The sequence below is a fragment of the Chiloscyllium punctatum genome, chromosome 1, assembly GCF_047496795.1.
Source record: "Chiloscyllium punctatum isolate Juve2018m chromosome 1, sChiPun1.3, whole genome shotgun sequence".
Taxonomy (NCBI): domain Eukaryota; kingdom Metazoa; phylum Chordata; class Chondrichthyes; order Orectolobiformes; family Hemiscylliidae; genus Chiloscyllium; species Chiloscyllium punctatum.
In genome coordinates, this window is record NC_092739.1 from 124,961,060 (window position 1) to 124,983,066 (window position 22,007).

At 39.3% G+C, this 22,007-nt stretch overlaps 1 protein-coding gene across 1 annotated transcript in view; it reads left to right on the forward strand.

The window, feature by feature from the left end:
• The first annotated feature begins 472 nt into the window (after positions 1 to 472).
• The window catches only part of lman1 (lectin, mannose-binding, 1), a 55,298-nt gene continuing 33,763 nt past the window's right edge, over positions 473 to 22,007 (forward strand). The window contains exons 1-5 of the mRNA XM_072573489.1: positions 473 to 666; positions 14,356 to 14,510; positions 14,604 to 14,711; positions 17,774 to 17,835; positions 19,178 to 19,277. Of these exons, the coding sequence (XP_072429590.1) occupies positions 501 to 666; positions 14,356 to 14,510; positions 14,604 to 14,711; positions 17,774 to 17,835; positions 19,178 to 19,277 (591 nt within the window). The 5' untranslated portion in view covers positions 473 to 500. The remainder of the gene's footprint in view (positions 667 to 14,355; positions 14,511 to 14,603; positions 14,712 to 17,773; positions 17,836 to 19,177; positions 19,278 to 22,007) is intronic.

Here is a 22,007-nt window from a genome sequence, read left to right on the forward strand (position 1 = left end):
CAAGGGCAGCAGATACGTGGGAACAACACCACTTGCAAGTGCCACTCCATGCCTATACCATCCTGGCTGGGAAATTTATTGCCATCCTTTCACTGTCGCTGGGTCAAAATCTTGAACTCCCTCTCAGGGCATTGTCTACTAACATCACACGGACTGCAGCAGTTCAAGAAGGCATCTCGTTACCACCTTCTCAAGGGGCAACTTGGAGTGGGCAAATAAATGCTGATTCAGCCAGTGAAGCCCAACTCCCACGAGTCAGTTGCAATACTGATGATAAAAGTAAAAGGCATTGAGCTTGAGAAGTGTCTGAGAGGTCGTGTTGAAGGAAGTCTAGCCACAGATGGTCTGTGAAGGACAGGTGAACTCCTGCAGCCAGGTGTGAGCTTGTGTATGTGTGCGTGACTTTTGACCCCGGTCGGGCTGTCCAATCGGAAAGCGCCGTGTTGGCTCTAGCCTCTTTCCCGACATGCTCAGGGCGCTGGCTCTCGGCCTGAGGAAAGATGGCGGCGCTGGTGACAGTTACCGGCAGCTTGCTCGTGCTGGCCATCGGCGGGGCCGGGGTGGCCGCCGAGCTGCCCAACCGGCGGTTCGAGTACAAGTACAGCTTCAAGGGGCCGCACCTGGTGCACGGCGACGGCAGTATCCCCTTTTGGATACACACGGGCAGTAAGTGGTCGCCGGCGGCAAGGGGTTTTTTTTTTGTTTTCATTTATCATTTTATTCCTCTTAGCCCTCCCCTCTCCCCATCCACGCCCCGGGGGTGAAGGTGACCCTGCCGGCGGGAGCAGGTCGGCACCCGGTCCGGTGTCAGTCACTGCCACCGCCGCTTGCTGCATTCACAGCTGTCCCTTCTCCATCTGCAGCAAGCTGTCAGCAGCTGGGGATGACAGTGGAGATGGGAGATGGGAGATGGGAGATGGGAGAAGGCTGTGAGAGAGACTCACAGCGGGCAGGAATCTGTGCCCGTTACACCCACTTCAGAAGAGTACGAGCCACTTTGAATGAAAGAACTGCAACGTATTTTGTCGCCCCTGCCCCTGCCCCTTTTCTTTTATTGGAACGCTTCCTTTACCCCTGTCTAAACTTGCACGGAGTTAATCACTAGTCATGATTCAGTGTTACTTCTTTATGGCGGGGTGGAGCTCCAGTTTTGTGCATGCATGCGTGCTTTTGTATCCCTCGTTAAATTTTTTAAAACGTCTGCTCAGGTCCGTTATCCAGCGACTTGAGCGCATTTTTAAAGTATTTTCATATCTCTGCTGCCTCGCCAGATTTTTGACAGCACTGTTCTGGGTGTTTTCAAACGTCACATGCTGCTGTGTAAGGATTGTGATGTACTGATTCTGGTGTGGAATTAAATCGGTATGGTATAAAAAAAATTATGGTTAGTTTTTGAAACTAGTATGAAATTAAATTTAATTGAGACAATTATAAACGAATGGTGAAGTTAATTAAATTATGGGATTCAGAAATGTATGTAGGAACACAGTTATCTTGTTTGCAGAAAGGTTATACTTGCATTGGAAGCAGAACAGTGAAAGTCAATAAGAACTTTAAATAGAAAGGCCTATGTTCTTGGAGTTTAGAAGAATAAGAATGTGTCGGATTATGTGTTTGGTTTGGCAGGGTAACTACCAACAGGTTTTTTCCCTTAGTTGAGGCACCTGGAATTTGGTGTCAGAGCCATAAGAAACTGATTCTTTAGGACTGAAATGAGAAATTCATTCACTGAGGATGGTATAAAGCTGTAGCCTAGAGGGTTTTGGATGCTTCATTATGCAAAATAGTCCAGGCTTTGATAAACAGATTTTTTTAAATGTTGGGAATTGAGGGGAACGAGTGGGGTAGAAAGTGGAATTTGAGGCCATAATCATATCAAATAGTGGAGCAGGCTTGAGGTGTGCTACTCTTATTTCTTGTATGGACAGTTATTGTAGCCAGTGTACTGTGAACAGTTTTGGTCACTGCATTAAAGAAGGAACATGGTCACACTAGAATGGGAGGCGGTGGTTAAGTTTGCCGTTAAGCCCCCCCAAAAACCCTTGGAAAATTCCATCACACAAGTCCCAATTCCCCACACATTCATTTGAGACTTTGAATCCATGAGGACCTCTCCTCCAATTACAGATTCTATTTCTCCCAATCTTGCTAATCCTCCAGAGACTGTATCTTTAAAGCTGATCCTTTGAGCAATTTTTTTTGGAAGGGGATACTCAAGGCAGTCTGTTATAGTGGGAGTCAACAAACTCTGGATGTATTCAAACATCAATGTGTATTCTTGATGACTTGCTATTACGGGGGATGAGGGGAATTCATCTGCTGCCATGACCACCTGATGAAAAAAACCCCCAGCTTTCTACATGAGCTAGTTAATGACTTATGTCAAGAAGGTGAAAAACATGTTATAACGCTGTTTTAATCATCTAGACAGTGACCAAATAAATGAATGTTATACGCTAGGTATTAAAAGGTGTGGTGTACTGAATATAAATTGACAGAAGCCTGAAATCGTCCAGTAAAATTGCATTTAATTTGTTAATTAAATAGTCAATGGAAACTTGATGCAAACTAGGCCATCGAGTACAGCCAGAACATAGACAAATAAGTAAATAGAGTTGCCAATATATTTAATCACATAGTGATGATACGACCAGAAATTTGAGTCAATGAGATTTTGATATCTTGATGCTTCTTTGTACTCCTTTCGGATGACAAGTCTGGATTTTCTGCTACACATGTAGTGTGCACTCATGGATATTATTGGGTCTTAACCAGACTCAAATAGGCATTTCTAATGTAAGGTCATTGGCCTAAAAAAACTCTTTCCTGTTCAGTATTTCCAATATTTTATTTTTGACTCAAATAGCCATCGAGGTTTCTGATGTTGGATTGCATGGGAGTATACTGGCAGATCAGGGATGGGAGATTTTGAATGAGATAGATCTTAACTTGCTGGAGTAACGATAAATAGGTGAAAACCGATCTGGAGAGGAGCAAAACTGATTGCTGACTCAGCATTACCTGCTATCTGTCGAGTCTACCGCCAAATAATAGGAGCTGAAAATTACTCAGACGGAGCAGAGATAATTAATGCAATTAAAAGAAGTCACTGAATACACAAGTAAACAGAAGTGAAGTGGGCAAGTTAAGTGTTGCAAAAATCCAACTCTACCTTCCTTTGGCAGTTACATGCAAAAAGAGAGAAACCTATAAAAACATACTCAGAAAAGAGTTTTTGGAAGAGATTTAACATTATGATCATTCTGTGCTGGAGTAGAGGTGCTTAAAATAAGAGAGGAGGCTTTACCTCTGATGGAACCCTTGCTGTCACTTTCGTTTCCTCCTCTTCCAGTAGGAAATATGGCCACATTTCCTGAGTTTTCACATCATTCCCTACCTCTGTCTAAAGTAGTGTTTCAGTCCTGAGTCTCTGTTCAGGAGATTAACAATGGGAAAGATTTCTACAACTTTGTAAAGGGGCCCAAGTATCATGTGGCTGCAGCAACTTTACACAGGATACCAGAATTAAATTCTTTGGAGGGCTGTAGAGCTGAAGAAGATTGCAAAGATACATATGAACGTGGAGCAGAGCAGAGTTCAGTCACTCTATCCCTTGAGTCTGTACACTGTTCAATAAAATCATGGTTATGGCCTAAGTGCTGGAAAGTTAGATTAGAATAGTTAGGTGGTTGTTTTTGACATGTGCAGACTCGATAGGCCAAAGGGTCTTTTTCCGTGTTGTCAATTTTATATGACTCTAACCCTTAACCTCTGAGCTGTTCTTATAGTCACAGCTAGTCCAATTTACATTTGATCAATGGTACCCTTAGGCAGTGGTTGCAGCCACGGTAAATCTGTGGAATATTAGGGGAGGTAGTTGCACTACTCTTTTCATTGAAGATGGCCATGACTGATTTTTCTGTGCAAGATATGCATCAATGTCCATGTCTATTACTACAAGCTGGGCAGCCATAGGTTTGCACCTTCCTTTGGCCTCACAATGAAGGGAAGGGTCATTGAAGTATCTGAAAATGGGTGTGTGTAGGACATTATTTGGATTTCCTGTAGTTGAGATGACTCTACAACAACTTGTGTTTGTGCCAGCTATGACTTCTGCCATTGGAGATCTTTTTCCAACTGATCTCCAATTACAAGGGCTCTTTATTACCACATTCTACGTTTAAAGCTTGATGTCAATAGAAGCATTCAGATTTGGAATTGTATTGGCCTGTAGTTGAAATGAGGTGGTGGCATTTGGTGAATCTGGCAGAAGTCAAACGATTCAGTATTTGACTATTTTCACTGTTGACTATTTTGGTTCAATTTTTTAATTGACCTGTTCAGATGTACTCTGATATCCTCCAGAATATATGGACTTGAACCCAGGTTTTTTTAGCCCACAGATATTGACATTGCTATTGTACCACAAGATCCATACTGTTTTGTTTTATATTTTTGATTGTAATGAGGTTGTTTCATGGTAGTTATTTTAATTTCATCATTCAACGGAGGTGATCATTACCAAAACCAGTATTTATTACCATCATTAATTGCTCTTGCAAAGGTGTAGTGAGTCTTTGTTTTTTTACAACTGAGATTGTTAGATCATTTCAGAATTTAGTTAAGTGCCAACTACGTTAACATGGGCTTGAAGCAGCATATGGCAAGATCAAGAAAGGACTCCATTTTATTCTGTAAAGGACATTGGTAAACATATGATTATCATTACTGTTAATAGTTTTTATTTAAGTAATTTAATTTAAATTCCTTAACTGCCATTGTACGATTTAAAATCTTGTGCTTGTGGGTAGGTGGCATTTATCTTAATGTGATGTGTGGAAATAAATTGTGCTCAGCAAATACGGAAGACCTTTTTTTGTTGAAAGACTACTCATCTTCCCTATATTTTTGCACAGCTTAGTAGAATTGAAATTTGAACCTCTGGTTTCTTAGTCCAATGTCCAATATTGTGATCACTACCTTTGCCCATCAGACGTCATTGTGGATCAAGCATTAAAACTGCGAGGAATCTGTCATTATTAGTTTGGAGTGTTTATTTTAAATCCCTAAAAAATTCACCCTTGCTACAAGACATTGACTGTAACTTTACCTTTTAGACAAGAATGTTAATCAAATCTGGCTATCTTAAACTAGGCATTGTGTAAGCTGTTTTATACAAGTTATTATTTTATAAGTAAATTGATGCAAGTGCTGAATTGGCATGATAGCATGCTGACTATTCAATGATTTCACACACTGCTGTCTTCCCATGCTGCAAGTGGCCTCTTTTTTTTTTCCATATAACCCTGAGTTTGCACATTAGATTCACAATTAAATTGTTCTTCAATTTGCTTATCTTCAATATTTATTTTACAACTTTTTTTTAAACCACCAAGTCCAACTTTCCCTTGGTTTGTTTACAGTGCAGTACTGTGGTAATCTGTGATTTTGGCCTTGACTTTTGATCTATACAAGGCATTTAAGAGAGCATTGGATGACTTTTTTTTTGTTCAAATAATTTGCAAGAGAATGGGGAAAAAGCAGGAAATTGGCACTAGATAAAGATGCTCATGTAACAAGTGGGGCCTGGCCGAATGGCCCCCTACACCATACCAAACACTGACTATGTGAAATTGTCGCTGTCATTAAATTCTCAGCTGGCTGCCGAAAACCACATGCATAGCTATGTTAAGGAATTTATAATGTGGTTTTGATTACCAACCTGATTGAAACTGCACAAATGAAAATCCAGCACAAACTCAGTACTGAGGTTGCCAGTGTGGAAACAATAGATTAGATTCCCTACAGTTTGGAAACAGGCCATTTGTCCCAACAAGTGCATACCGACCCTCCGAAGAGTAACCCACCCAGATCCATTGCTCTTTGACTAATGCACCTAACACCATGGACAATTTAGCATGGCCACTCCACCTGACCTGCACATCTTTGGATTGTGGGAGGAAACTGGACCACCCAGTGGAAACCCATGTAGACACAGAATGTGCAAACTCCACACATACTTTTGGTGGATAATGCAGAAAACACTTTTCGCTTGAAATGTGTTTTTTCTTATTCGTGAAGATTAGTTTATGGCAGTAATTCCTCGCGTTAACACCCAGGAATGCAAATTTATACAGTGACATTAGCTGTTGTGTAGCCAACTAACAAGTCATTGAGATGTACTAATCTGACTTGGTATTTATTGTAACTTGCCAACATACCAACAAATACAAAAAAAGTCATGGCATAGGAATACTTGCTTTTCTATATACTATGCCCCAGTCTGTAGTTGATTTAAATCTAAAGGTCTGGAGTGCAATGTAGAATTCCTTTGGAGATTTCATTTTAAAATAGTAATGTGTGACTATTCCTAGCAACTCTTAAACTCTAATTTTCCAATGTTTTTTATTGTCATCCAATAATTTTTGAATTGAGGAGATTAGATTAGATCACTTAGTGTGGAAACAGGCCCTTCGGCCCAACAAGTCCACACCGACCTGCCGAGGCACAACCCATCCAGACCCATCCAGATCCATTCCCCTACATTTACCCCTTCACTTAACACTAGGGGCAATTTAGCATGGCCAATTCACCTAACCTGCACATTTGTGTTGTGGGAGGAAACCTACGCAGACACTGGGAGAATGTGCAAACTCCACACAGTCAGTCACCTGAGGCGGAAATTGAACCCGGGTCTCTGGCGCTGCGAGGCAAATGTGACTCTCATTCACAATGTAGAAATTTAGTGGTTGAAATGTATAAATGACTATAACTTTGAATTAACTCTGTTCAACTGTGCATCTTAACATGTCAAGAGATTATTTTGCAAAGAATTGACGATCATGCTTTATTCTCCACTCTTGACAAATCATTTTGCCTGTTTAACCTGAAAAAGAATTCAGTTATCAATTCTTAATTTTTAACTTTTTTGAGGTTGTGCTACTTGTTACAATAACTAACAGTTCAACTGTGCCTAATCTGATAAAATTGAATAGCTAGTTTGCTGAAGATTGTGTGAAAAACTTTATGCAGGTACAATGGCAGTAATGTTAACTTTCGAGCAGAAGCAGCTTGATTATATCTGGATGTTTCAAGTCTTGTGAAAACTCCGTTTGCTACTCAAAGACCTGAACACATTTTTACAATTGAGGAATGTGTTCCTTCTCCACTGTGTTGGTTTATGAGAAGAAAAACATTAGCTGTTGTGTCGCCAACTAACAAGTCATTGAGATGTACTAATCTGACTTGGTATTTATTGACTTGGTGTTGGTAGGTTTGTATATGTTATACTCAGTAAGAATATGACATTCTTGCAAATTTTCTTGCACTTGTCAGAACAATTTACAAAAATTGAAGTGGAGAACCGGCATTTATTCTGTACAAGAAGAGACTGCTGATTGGTGGCAAATGGACTCTACCAATCAGTACCTTGCTTTTGTACAGTATAAATATTTGTTTACCCCTTTAGTTGGTGTTTTGCAAATTATCCTGATGAATCCAACACATGAACTGTTGATAGTGCTTTTTTTTAAAAACACTAATCATGTTCTGTAACACCAAATATTGATTAGAAAAATTAAGTCATTTAAATTTCAAAGACCTTTACGTGGGAGTAGTAGTATAATGGTTGTATTCCAGCATCAATGAACTAGGCTTGTGTTCCAAAGAAATCCATTGAAATTCCACCATGGTAGTTTGAGATTTTGAATGCCTTAAAGTTATGTATTTGGCAAAAGTAAGCAACTGCAAAACAATATTTTACAAATAAACTGATTCACTGATTTTTTTTAAACTGGCAAAGAAATGTTCTCACTGTCCTATATCTGACATATAACACAAAATTTTCAGTTTAGAGTTCTCTTGTAAGCAACTGTTAGATATATAATACTATCTTTTATTCACCCTACTTTATTTTTAAATAATAAATCACAATTGATATTTGGGTGCTAAGTGAGGTAAATCAACAAGCTTATGATTTTCAAAGCAATAACTTGTCACTCATCCGGGCCAGACTCTGGAATAAGGATTATCTTCCTCTGTCAAGGGATTTTCCATCTCACGGTGAGTTCACCTTGAACAGGAGTACAATGTGCTTCTCATGCAACACCTTCTAAATATGCCACCTAAAAGGAACGAGTGTATGTGGAATTTTTGTTCTCCCCATGTCTACTTGGGTTTCCTCTCACAGTCCAAGGATGTGCAAGTTAGGTGGATTAGTCGTGCAAAATTGTCCTGAAGGCAAAAAATCCTGGAAATCACAGCGAGTCAGACTGTACCCATGGAAAGAGAGCAAATTAATGTTTTGAGTCCAGATGACTTGCTAAATTGTCCATAGTGTCTAGGAATGTGCTGGCTATATGGATTAGCCATGGTAAATGTAGGGTTACAGGGATAGGGTGAAGAACTTGATCTGGATGGGATGCTCTTCAAAGGAACAGTCAATGGGCCATATGGCCCCTTTCCATACTGTAAGGATTCTATGGTTCTAGACAAGGACAGCAGATACACCACCTGTACAGTCTCCACCGAGTCTTGTACCATCCTGACTTGGAACTGTATTCCATTTTTTTTTGTCATTGGATCAAAATAATGGAACTGCTTTCCTAACAGTGCTGTGGGTGTCCCTATACTGCAAAGATTGCAGCAGTTCAAAAAGACAGCTCTCTACTGTCTTCTCCAGGACAATTTAGGGATGACTATTAAATGCTGACCTAGCCTGCAGCACCTACACTGCTAGAATAAATTTTTTTAAAAGTGAATAACTTCCAGAAGATTTCCAGAAGATTTCTGGAAATAAAACCTGAAGTCACGTCAACATTTCACTGCATTCCATTTTGCAACAACAAAACTAAGCATGCTCTGAAAGTGACTTTTTGTGGCAATCCCATACAATGTGATTACATTGATCTATGAATGAAGCTGACCATATGCTGGCATTCTCCAATGATTTGAAAAAGGTGGTTACTAAAATGCAACCCAGTGTCATGGTGACAGAAATTTGGAAGCAACACTGGCTAGAGTGTTTTGGAAGTTAGTGATAATTGTTCTGTTCACACTAATGACGTGCTGTGTATCAATATGAACTAGAAGTAGTTAAAGTTTAAAACGCACAACATTAAACAAAATATTACATGTATTGTCTGCCTGCAGATTGTGCATGTTTTGAGCAAAATAGAACGTATCTGCAAATACAAATTCACCCTGTGTCTGTGTGCGCGCGCACGCGCGCGTGCATGAGATGGTGTGCACGTATGAGTGTATGTGAGAGTGTGTGTGAGAGAAGCTTGGTAGATTGTGGGTGTGGTGGAGTATAAGTTTGTGAGAGGGTATGCGTGTGGGTGAGTGAGAGTGTGGGGGGGGGGGTGTGTTTATGAGAGAGCGTGTTTATTAGAGAGGGTTTGCATGAGTACGTGTGCCTGACTGGGAGAGAACACCCCTGCCTGGTGATTGCAGTGAAAGGACACGTGCACAATAATCAACAGAATTTGCAGATACATTCTATTTTGCTCAAAGATTGCACAACCTGCCAGTAGTCAATGCAGGCAGTCAAAACATGTAATACTTTGTAAATTCCACTTTGGAAATAGAACCACTCTGACTCAAAGGTGGCATACAGACAGACCCTGACCTCGCACCTTCAATGCATCGTCTGAGCTGAGATGTCACCTTTTGTTATAAAACCTTAAGTTATCTCGAAGGTAACTTAAAAGAAGTTCTGGGATTTACATATTAATGAACCAAAACCTGAATTCTTAAGGGTGAAAGATTTAACAATCCAGGTTTGTTCAATATATCACTGTCACTGTAAACCTTTGCTATAAATTCTGTGACGAATGATCACCTGATGAAGGAGCAGTGCTGCAAAAGCTAGTGCTTCCAAGTAAACCTGTTGGCCTATAATCTGGTGTTGTGATTTCTAACTTTGTCCATCCTAGTTTAACACTGGCTCCTCCACGTCATAGAAGTAGTTAAGTTGATGTTCAACTGACCATTCATTGTGACATGTGAACTCTTGAATTGACCAAACACCCTAATTACCTGTACTGTTCCATGAAAAAATTGGGAGTCCCAGTTAATCAAGGGAAACCTAATCTCCACATTAACATGTGTAAATCTCCCTGCTATGGGAAGGATGTTGTGAATCTTGAAAGAGTTCAGCAAAGATGTAAAAAGATGTTGCCAGGTTTGGAGGGTTTGAGCCTATTAGGAGAGGCTGAATAGATTGGGGTTATTTTCCCTGGAACTTCGGAGGCTGAGGGGTGACCTTACAGAGGTTTATGAAATCATAAGGAACGTGGAGAGGGTAAATAGATGAGATATTTTCCCTGGAGTGGAAGGATTCCAAAACTAGGAGGGCATAGGTCTAAGGTGAGAGGGGAAAGATTTAAAAGGAACCTAAGGGGCAACTTCTTCACCATGTTTGGAATGAGCTGCCAGAAGAACTGGTGGAGGCTGGTAAAGTTACAACATTTTAAAGGCATCTGGATGGGTATATGAATAGGAAAGGTTTAGAAGAATAAAGGCCAAATGCTGGTAAATGGGATTTGATTTATTTAGGATATCTGGTCAACAAGGACAAGTTGGACCAAAGGGTCTGTTTCTGTGCTGAATATCTCTATGATCCTATGACTCTGTAATACGTTTGGTAGATTTTGTGGCAGGCTGGGAAGCAAGCTGGGAATTTGTGTTGCAGACGTTTCGTCCCCTGTCTAGGTGACATCCTCAGTGCTTGGGAGCTTCCTGTGAAGCGCTCCTGTGATCTTTCCTCCGGCATTTGTAGTGGTTTGAATCTGCCGCTTCCAGTTGTCAGTTCCAGCTGTCTACTGCAGTGGTCGGTATATTGGGTCCAGGTCGATGTGCTTATTGATTTGAATCTGTGGAATCTGAGCATTTCCGAACTGACAGCTAGACTACTGTGACCACTAGGACTCAACAGCACACAAACCAACAGCCACTCTCGGACAACAACTCACCAGAACAAAGGACCCAATACCCAGCATGAGCAAAACCAATGTAGTGTACAAAATCCCATGCAAGGACTGCCCAAAACACTACATAGGACAAACAGGAAGACAGCTAACGATCCATATCCATGAACACCAACTAGCCACGAAACGACACGACCAGCTATCCTTAGTAGCGCCACACGCAGATGACAAGCAACATGAATTTGACTGGGACAGCACTACTATTATAGGACAAGCCAAACAGAGAACAGCCAGGGAATTCCTAGAGGCATGGCACTCATCCACAGGTTCACAGGAGGCTCCCAAGCACTGAGGATGTCACCTAGACAGGGGACGAAACGTCTGCAACACAAATTCCCAGCTCGGCGAACAGAACCACAACAACGAGCACCCGAGCTACAAATCTTCTCTCAGACTTTGAACAACCAAACAACTTCAAGCAGCCAAAATGTACAACTAACAATAATCGGTGAGTGTCCTTCGTAGTGAGATGACTTGAATACAGGAGCGGGGATGTCTTGATGCAATTATACAGGACCTTCATGAGACCACACCTTGAATATTATGTGCAGATTGGTCTCCTTAACTAAGAAAGGATGTTGTTGCTGTAGAGAAAGTACAGCAGAAGTTTATCATACTGATTTCTAGGATGGCGGGACTAACGAAGAAGAAGTTGAATTGGTTAGGATTATATTTGCTGGAGTTCGGAAGAATGAGAGGGGAAACTGTAAAAATCAAACAGGTCTTGATGGGCCGGCGGTGGGGGGGGGGGGGGGTGCGTCCAGAACAGGGGTCACAGTTACTTAGAACTGAGACAAGAAATCTTTTCAGCCAAAGAGTAGCGAGCCTGTGGAATTTGCTACACCAGAAGGCAGTTGAGGCCAAAATATTCTATAATTTCAAGAAGGAGATGGATGTAGTACTTGGGGGTTAGAGGCATGAAAAAGAACAAGGAAAATCAAGATCAGGCAATTGAGCTGGGTGATCAACTCAATGGCAGAACAAGTTCAAAGAAAGCTTTCTCCAACTCCTTTTTATTTTCAGCATTTCTACATGATATTGATCAAGTATTACAGCCATTTCATCTTGTTATGACATGGAAAAGTGGGAATAATTAGCTCCTCTGGGCTTTAAAAAAAAATCAGGATAAACAAATAGACTTGAGATATTGTGGCATAAGAGCCAGTCTTTTCTATTGAATTCATGAATACTAAAGTGGTTCCTGCATCCTATCTATGTGGATACAATTTGAATAATCTTTCAAATCAACCTGTTTAGTGATGTTATTACACCTTTGGAGCAGGTGGGATTTGAACCATAGTCCCCTGGCTCAGACGGGGCAGTTTCCCACTATGCCACAGGAACCATTGGATGCTGTTTGGAAGTATGATACATGACAAAAAAAAAGTGATCTCAATATCTACACTTCATGCAGTCTGCTTCTTTGGTGAAACATTTTCTAAAGATTTATTTTGCAGTCCTTTTTTCATCAATTTCAAAATCGCCAAACCCATTGGTAAAGTGGGCAGTAGCTGAGCCCAAAGATTAATCCCATCCTTGGACTTGGTCACTTTTTAAAAATATTTATCAACACAATGTATCTTAATAGATGGTACTGGTGAAATAACAGTTGGTTTCTGTTTGGGTTAATAAATCTTATGGAAATACACTGTCAAAATATGCATGATGTCAAGAAAAAAAACTAAACCAATTTGGGTGCATTTTCACTACAAACACTCGCTTCCTTAATCATGGCTATAATGGGTTGCCTTTAGACAAACTTCTACTTTCACTCAATGAATTTATTTACTTGCCTCCCGAAACACCTAACTGCTAATATACAATAGTTAATATATTTCTTAACATGGGCTCCTTAAACTCCTCTTCCACACTTTGCTATTTTTGGGGCTTTTCTCCTTCTGATGTTAAGCCACTCAAGGTTTTTTTCTGACTTGATTGTTTTGGAAACTACTAAAGTAGACTTGATAATTCACAGGCATTGTCTTGCTGACCTGCTTTCCTTTTCTCTCTCTACCTCTCCAACCTCCACCCACCTGCCTGCAAAAAAAACCTGCACACTTGCACTGACCTTTTTGGATGGTTCTGATCTTCTAAAAGAATTTTTTTTTGTCTTCCTTGTCATAGTGCATGTTGTTGCTAGGCAATTTCCCAAATATTTCTTTGTTCTGTCCCAGTTTCTAAGCACTGAACTGTTAACATCAAATATTATAAGTCCCTAATTTTAATACCATAAGCAAATTTCCAGTCAATGCTACACCACTCTTAGAACTCATTTGAAACTAAAACTGCCTCCCCTTGTTAATGTTCATTGAGTTGAAATACAAATTAAATGTAAAGCTATATATATTAACTAACTAACATGTTTTCAGAGATGTTCTAACACACTTCTGGAGCAAATAGGACTTAAGCTTGAGCCTTCTGATCCAGATGTAGGGACATTATTACTTGTGCATAGATACCCCTCTCAAACATAAAGGTATGCACTATTCAGTTCACTTTTGAACCCAAATTTCCAAATGATGATATATCATGAACCTTTCAACACAGTAGTCCAGCATGAAACCTGTTTTGTTATTGCAAGAATGTATTTTTATTTTGGTAGTAATCAAACTTAAAAACTGTTTGCATTAAAAATTCTCTTTGGCCAATATTGCGTCAGTTAAATGGGAAAATTCTAAACATTTGAAAATTTGAGAACATATCACATGAAATCTGTAGTGCTATGCATCTTCTTGCATTTCTCCATTAAATGATCAATGGAAGAACAGTGCCACATCATTGACTGTAGTTGCTGGTGTTTGTTTTACAGGCAGACATCTAAGTGTAACATCTGAACCAAATTAAACAGCTGTGCTACTAGCAGATCGCTTTTTCCAGTTCTTAAAAAAAGCTTCATAAATAATTTAAGCATGAATTCCAGGTTTTACTGAAATGAGAGGTAGCTGAGTCCCTGGTAAGCCTAAATATCACTGGTATTTACTGTAAAGTCCCAAAAATGACAGCTCTTAACATGCTGCTACTGATTCCTTTTTTGGCTTCATTGGAGAAATGGGCTAGTGGGTCTCCTGTTTGCAGCAAGTACACTTTTTCAATAGCAGTCAAATTGAAAGCAAACTTTTACTTCTTGAGTCTTGTAATTTGTATTACATCAACATGTTGGACATTGTGAAATATTTAACTCCATGATGTTTTGCATCTTTTTTTTTGAGCAATGAATATTCAGAGTTTTCTGTGAGGGGATTTATGTTATAGTTTGTTGCTGACATCAAGAATTGTTATCCATGAAAAAAATGGTTTAGTTAGGTTAAATGTTTAACTGTCCTTTGTAACTGCATATGTTAAGAAATTTTCTTTATTTTTTGTTTAGATGCAATACCAAGTGCTGATCAAATCCGTATAACACCATCACTGAAAAGTCAGAAGGGATCTGTTTGGACAAAAAGCAAATTTAGTTTTGAAAACTGGGAAATTGAAGTTACTTTCCGTGTGACAGGGAGAGGACGGGTTGGAGCTGATGGTTTGGTAATGATCTGTTACTTTAGCAGAATACCTGTTCAGAATGATTGAGATGTTTGAAATTGTAATGCACTATTTTTGCCATCTCTCTCTGTTTAGGCAATCTGGTACACAGTAGATCAAGGATTAGATGGCCCAGTTTTTGGAGCAGCTGATTCATGGAATGGTGTTGGTATTTTTTTTGACTCCTTTGACAATGATGGAAAGGTATGTCTAAATTCAGTTGACTATATTTCACAAACAAAGAAGCAATTAGTAAAGCTGTAAAATATTTTGTAAACATACGTTCCCTGCATTAGCCGTTATGAGTATAACATTCAACAGTATTTAATAAAGAAATGAAATTCAAACAAGAGTAAACCATATAGGCCATTGAGCCTACTCTGCTAGACACAAAAGTAACAACTGGACATCTCTAATTCACCCTTTATGCAATATCCCCTGATTCTCTTTCCCCAAAAATAATACTACTCAGTCTTCAAGAAACTTTGTTCAACAGAATTGGTATTTTGCTATAACAATGAGATTTATTCAGTTTTAATCCAGAAGTGGTAAGGGTTTGGTTTTATATTTTTTCATTGCTTCAGTTGTCGCTAATTCCATCAATTATGGATCTTCAGGTTTTTTAGAGTTCATGTGTTAACAAACAAGGATATTAAGCCATTGTGAGCAGTCTGCATTTTGCCTACATAAAACCGGTTTCTGAGTATTTGTGTGTGTGTGTGTGTGTGTGTGTAGTTTCTATCATATGCAAATGCATCATATTGTAAGTCTGGCTGCCACAGTCCAGTTGCTTAATAAATTATTTCCAGTTGTAGAATCGCATCTAATGGATTTTCTTTTCTGAGGCAAGGAAGCACAGAATGGTTGAGTTTGAGTGGCGTGGGATGTGTTTGTTTGCAGTCTGTTAGCCATTCAGACATACTTACATACCTGGCATCACACTGGCCAAAGGAGTTTGTACATACATTGCACCTTTCTTCGAAAAAATGGGCCATGGACTCGGCTGCATCCCTTTTCAATGATCTGACCAACTGGAATTCTCCGATCAGGCAGGAAGCTTAACGTTAACAGTTCTTCCTGCTTCTACATGCTAATGATGACCCAACCAATACCACCCTGTCTCATGCTACATAAAATGGTGCTTCTTTTCAAGTCTGTTTCTCAAGCCCTAGTTCTGTTGAGTACAAGATCAAAAGGTTCAACTTCTCGCAGTTCTGAAATGAAGATCATACAGAGATATGAACTTGTCCAGGTTTGAGGGGGAATGGATTATTTTATCTGCTGCAAACTCGATGGGCTGAATGGCCTAGTTTTTTTCGGTATATTTTATTGTCTAACTGTATGATTGTGTCATAAAATTTTATTTTAAATGTATAAAAAGAAACCCCCAACATACCTTTCTGTATCAGATGTTCTATTGAATCCACAAGCATTTGATCCATAGAATCCATTCAGTGTGGAAAAAGGCCATTCGGCTCATTAGGTTTACACCAATTCTCCAAAGAGCATTCCACCCAGACTTACTCCCCTACCCTATCACTGTAACTTTGCTGTCCACCTAACTTATGCATCCCTGGACACTATGGGCAATTTAGCATGGCCAATCCAGCTAATCTGCACATTTTTGGACTGCGGGAGAAAATTGGAGTGCACGAGGAAACCCATGCAGACACGGGAAGAATGTGCTAACTCCACACAGACTGTCACCTGAGGCTGGAATTGAACCCAAGTCCCTGACACTGAGAGGCTGCAATGCTAACCACTGAATCACCATGCCGCCACAACGTTTTGATTTTCTTTTTAACCGATAGACTTAGACTTAAACTTTCAAAGTAAAATACTTAATTTTCTGAATGAAGCTGCCTTTTGTTGCTATGAGGAATATATTTTATCAGATGCACAGCTCTTTCAGGATGAGATACAAACTGATCTCTAAAATGGGATCTCTAAAATCTCTAAATTGCTCTGTGATAAGGGATCTGAGAGTGTATCCGATCTATATCTCTCATGTTTAGAAGAGCATTAGATGATCTAATTGAAACATTGAAAGGGTTGAAAAAAGATTTAAAAGGATGTTGCCAGGGTTAGAGGATTTGGTCTAAGGGGAGTGGCTGAATAGGCTGGGACTGTTTTCCCTAGAGCATCAGAGGCTGAGGGGTGACCTTATAGAGGCTTATAAAATCACGAGGTTAAATAAATAAGGTCTTTTTCCTGGGGTTGGGAAGTCCAGAACTAGAGGGCATAGGTTTAGGGTGAGAGAGGAAAGATTTAAAAGGGACCTAAGGGGCAACCTTTTTATAAAAAGAGTGGTGCATGTATGGAACGAGCTGCCAGAGGAAGTGGTAGAGGCTAGTACAATTACGACAGTTAAAAGGCATCTGGATGGGTATATGAATAGGAAGGGTTTGGAAGGATTTGGGACAAGTGCTGGTAAATGGGACAAGATTAGGTTAGCATATCTGGTCGGCATGGACAAGTTGGACTGAAGGGTCTGTTTGGGTGCTGTAAATTTCTATGACTCTATATAAGAGCTTGAGAGAATTGATACTGAGAGTGTTTACATTGGTCAAAGAATCTGAAATACCGGTTGGATAAAGGACTTATCATTTAGGATTCAGATGAGGAAATGTTGTTTCAATTGAAGGTTTATGCATCTTTGACCATCCACAACCCTCAAAGGTGGAGAAGTCCGATCATTCAAGGCTGGGATAGATGGATTTATGATATCTCAAAGGCATACAAAGTAGGCAAGAACGTGAGGTTGGCACCCAAGATCATGCTGAATAGTTGAGCAGGCTGTACTCCTATTTCTTGTGTGGTTTGTTAGTGTGATGAATACGGTTCCAGATGAAATGATCCCTGATCTATGACTGTAGAGTCTATCTTTCTTGTGTGCCATACCTGAAGGTGCATTGAATTCTATTGTTTGATATCTCTAGATTTGACTCTTAATAAGTTGTGTAAATTTGTTTTTGACTTGATTTTAAGTGTTTGCTTTAATAATTTTATGCTTTACATTTAAGTTTCTTAGCCAGCACTAAGTTGTTTAGCAGTGGTAAAAGACTTTCTTTAGAATATTAACCCCACACCGCTTACCAATTATTTTAATTATGTTGAAATGCTGACATGAAATCTTTGTTTCACCAGTGAATTGAAGATGTGTATTTGTTATTTACATCTTGAATATTCCAATTTGAGATCTGAAGTTGTCTAGAAATTTTACACAATAAGAAAAGTTAACCTGAAAGTTTATTTTTGATTTGCAGAAGAATAACCCAGTAGTACTTGTTGTTGGAAACAATGGGCAATATCTCTATGATCATCAAAAGTAAGTATTTAAAATAATTTCTGCAACTTTTTACATTAATGTAGATTCTATTTTGACTGAAGCATGTTATTTGGTGATGATTGAGGGTGATTATTGATTATCTGACCTGGAAGTGCTTGAAGCTGAATGCCTGAGATAGCATGTATTTGATTCACTGGTATGCTTAGTTCATTTTTGCACAGTCATTTCTGAAAAACATGATTTGCACACTTGTACAACTCAGAATAAATTTAAAAAGGTCTTCAACAAAGAGACTGTTGATGTGAATGAGTTTGGCTGCTTTACATGGTCAAATTTAACTAACTATTTTCTAGTAAATATCTTGGTATTGAAGCAAACAGCTTTGTTCCATTGTTCAAGATCTTGTCTCAGACTTGAATCCAAATCCTTTAGACGTTGTTCAGCATAAATTTATAGTCTAAATTGAACTTCGAACACAATACTAAGGAGGACCTTCCCTACAATTATCAAACTGAGGACCCAGACAAAGATTATTTAAGTGTCACTAGGACTTGCACAGCAGCAGGAGGGCAGGGCACCATGCAGAGCTCCGAATAGTTTCTGTCCTGAATGCACCTTGTCTCTTTGGGAGCAATGGGCCCTTGATCAAATGCAGTCCATGTCTGATCAAGGGACTGGACAGCATCATCTGGCTGTGGTTTGTCTGCTGGAAACCCTCTTATCCCATGATCTTGTACATTTACTTACCTTTGTACTGGCTCTCTGTGCCAGCAGCTATAGACTCCTCTGTGATACTGTTGAGCACAAGATCTGCTAGTCTTTGTCTGGGCAAAAAGTGGTATCAGCCATGTTTTCAAGGTAAAGCCTACTGGTTGTTATCCCTGTGACTTTGTTGTGTATTTAAGTAGAGCTGTCATTTTGCAGTCTGTAAGTGTACAACATGATGTAGTATGTGAACTTGTGTCATACTATGGTTGCAAGGAAGTTCAATGTTTCATTCTAACTCAAATGTTAATGAAACATGAACTAAAGCCAAGAATGCTGTGCCTCTTCAGAATTACCCAACTAAGATATGAAAATTGATGCAAACAATTGATTTCCTCACAAATTACCTCTGGTCTGATTAATTGTGATGTGATTGTATATGCAATCAATGTATTGTTTTGTTTTAAGAAGCTTTCTTTAAATTTTTGGATAGGACAAAAAGCAGCAAATAAAACTGAATACCTAAATTTTGAATGCTTATAAATCAAAATGTAAGGAAGCGTGTGAAAGTCGATCCCAACTTTATTTTTGATGGGTTTGACTTCTGTTATATTCCTCAAATGATTTAGCTTACTACTTGTGTTTTAACAATACAATAATTTACTTGCTTCTACAGTGATGGTGCAACACAAGCATTAGGCTCTTGTCTAAGAGACTTCAGGAACAAGCCTTACGCTGTAAGAGCTAGAATTATCTACTACAAAAAAATACTGACGGTAAGTCCCTTATTTTGAACATATTGAAATGATTGTCACTTTGGTTTCTGTCTTGTATCAAAGAAATCCGCTGTGAGCAATTAGTGGTTTGTGGGGTAATCCATGGTAAACGACAGCATCAAACGGTTTGTGGAAATAGCTCATTCGATCTTGTGATTTTGGTACAGGGCTAGTTCTTTGAGTATAGCTATTTAAACCTTAATCACGCGGTACGTTTTACAATTCTGTTCTTTTTATGTTTGTAGTTGGCTATATTTTGTCCATTTCATTTGATACTTTCTGGCCTGTTTAATTTGATTCTATTTCCTCGCCTGAATTGGTACAATCTACAACTTTGATTTTCTGAAATGGAGCTCAATCTATGAGAAACAAACAGTATTAGATAATCCAGGAAATTACAGGCCTGTGAACCTCATCAGTAGTAGGGTAATTATTGGAAAAGATTCTCTGGAACAAGATCCATAAGCACATAGAAGCAAATGGAATGATTTGCGATAAGTGTGGTTTTGTGCAGGGGAGGTTGTGCCTCATTAACTTGATTGAGTTTTTTTGAGGAAATGACAAAGATGATTGTTGAGGGAAAAGTGGTTGATGTTGTCTACATGGAATTCAGTAAAGCCTAATCTGAGATTACTGCATTTGAGATTCTGTATTTTAATTTATATCCTAACTTCCTATATTCAGCTTTCAGGTCCTCATCCCTTTGTGTACCTGAATCATTGGTACCTATGTGTGCCATGACCACTGTCTGTTCACTCTCCCACTCCAGAATGTCCTGAAGCTACTCCGTGACATCCCTGGCACAGAAAGGCAACATACCACATTTGAAGCACCTGTTTGTGTGCCCTCCTATTGAATTGCCTATCACTATAACCCTGAACTCCGTTTTCCTCCCCATCTGTGCAGCAAAGCCACCCATAGTGCCATGAAATTGGCTGATGTTGCTTTCCCTTGAGAGGCCTTCTCTGCCCTCCCCGTCCTCCAATAATACTCAAAGCCATACATCTATTTCAGACAGGGATGACCACAGAGTACTCCTGCATGTCCTTCCTGAACCTATTACTTTGGCTACCCATTCTCTTTCAGCCTGTCTACTCCTCACCTGTGGTGTGACCACCTCGCTAAATATCCTTAGCATCACAGTGAATCCACCTGCAGATCCATTTCGGGAAAGCAGTTAGCCAGTAGCTGCAACTGGACACACATCTTGCACATCTGGTCATTGGAGAGACTAGAAGTGACCCTTATTTCCCATACTGCGCAAGAGGATTACACCAAGGGGCTACAATCTCCTGTCATGACCTCTCTAGATTTAAGCTAGTTATTCCATTCAAGAGAGTTTAATTAAGCTAGGGGGACTCTCCACCTTGCCACCACCACCATTTCATTCTTCAAAATCCAACTCACTAAAGTTGCCTTGACTACACCATTTCACCCCCTCCTTTCTGTATGGACTCCACAGTTCTGATGAACTTCCCTCCACAGGGATGTTTCTGATGTATTTACCATTCCTGATGAAGGGCTTGTGCTCGAAACATTGATACTCCTGCTCCTCGGATGCTACCTGACCTGTGCTTTTCCAGCACTACACACTCGACTCTGATCTGTAGCATCTGCGGTCCTCTCTTTCTCCTGGTATTTATTGAACTGAGGACTCCATTGTTCCAAAATAACACCACTCAGGTCAGGTACTGCAGATGTGCATCTGGCAAATCTCCATATGATTTTCAGTCCTAACAACTTACTGATGTTCATGCAAAATGTCTATGTTCATTAAACACAGGCTCCTTGTATTTTCTCATTTTAATTGAAGTCCTTGTCTTAAATACTCCAAACTATTTAATCGAATTAAACTACGTCATTCTGTTGTGAATGTCATGGTTTTTAATCAATCTTGTATGTTTTCAAGAACATAAATTAATACTGGATCAAAAATAAGTATTATCAAACATGGCTTATCTCATATACTGGCTAATTGACTCCGAGTCTAAACTACTTTATTTTTATGGAGCATTATGAAAACCTATATGCCTGCTCTGTGAAGAAAAAAAGCTGTGTGAGAGCAAGTTGTCCTACTTCTCTCCATGTTGACTATTGTGAACCATTGCCACCTATTGTGAATTTTATACCATTTGAGTGTTCGTCTCTTGGTTGACCTTTGCTTCAAAGATATCAATCTATGTACTGGACAAGTGAGAACTTCTATAAATAATCTATCATAGACAAAATCTGTATTAGATATAGCAGGTGCCAATTGATTCATCATGACAGCTCCAATTTATTTTCTTTATAAAATACTAACATTTGAGTAAACCCTAGACTGCAGCAGTTCAGAACACAGCTCACAATTGCCTTTACAGCAGTTGGGGATGAGCAATAGTCTTTAGTCTAGGGACAATTGCCTCTTCATGACTCTCTCTCGTGCAATTACCAATATGGCCAATTTTATATTGGGTGTATTATACACATCCATCAGCCAGGTTTATCTCAAATAAAATTCTTTACTTATTTTGGAAACAAGATTTAGTTGAAAAATGTGTAAAGTCCATTAAGACATGGTTGCAAATATTAAATTATATACACCATTCTAAATAATCCCAAAACACAAGGCAATTCATGAAAAAATAAAGAAATTAATCTCTGCAGAACAATTTTCAAACACGTCCTGTGGCTAATAATTGTTGGATTTTGAGGGAAAAAGGATAAGGTGTGAAGTGTTCAAGGTGGCTT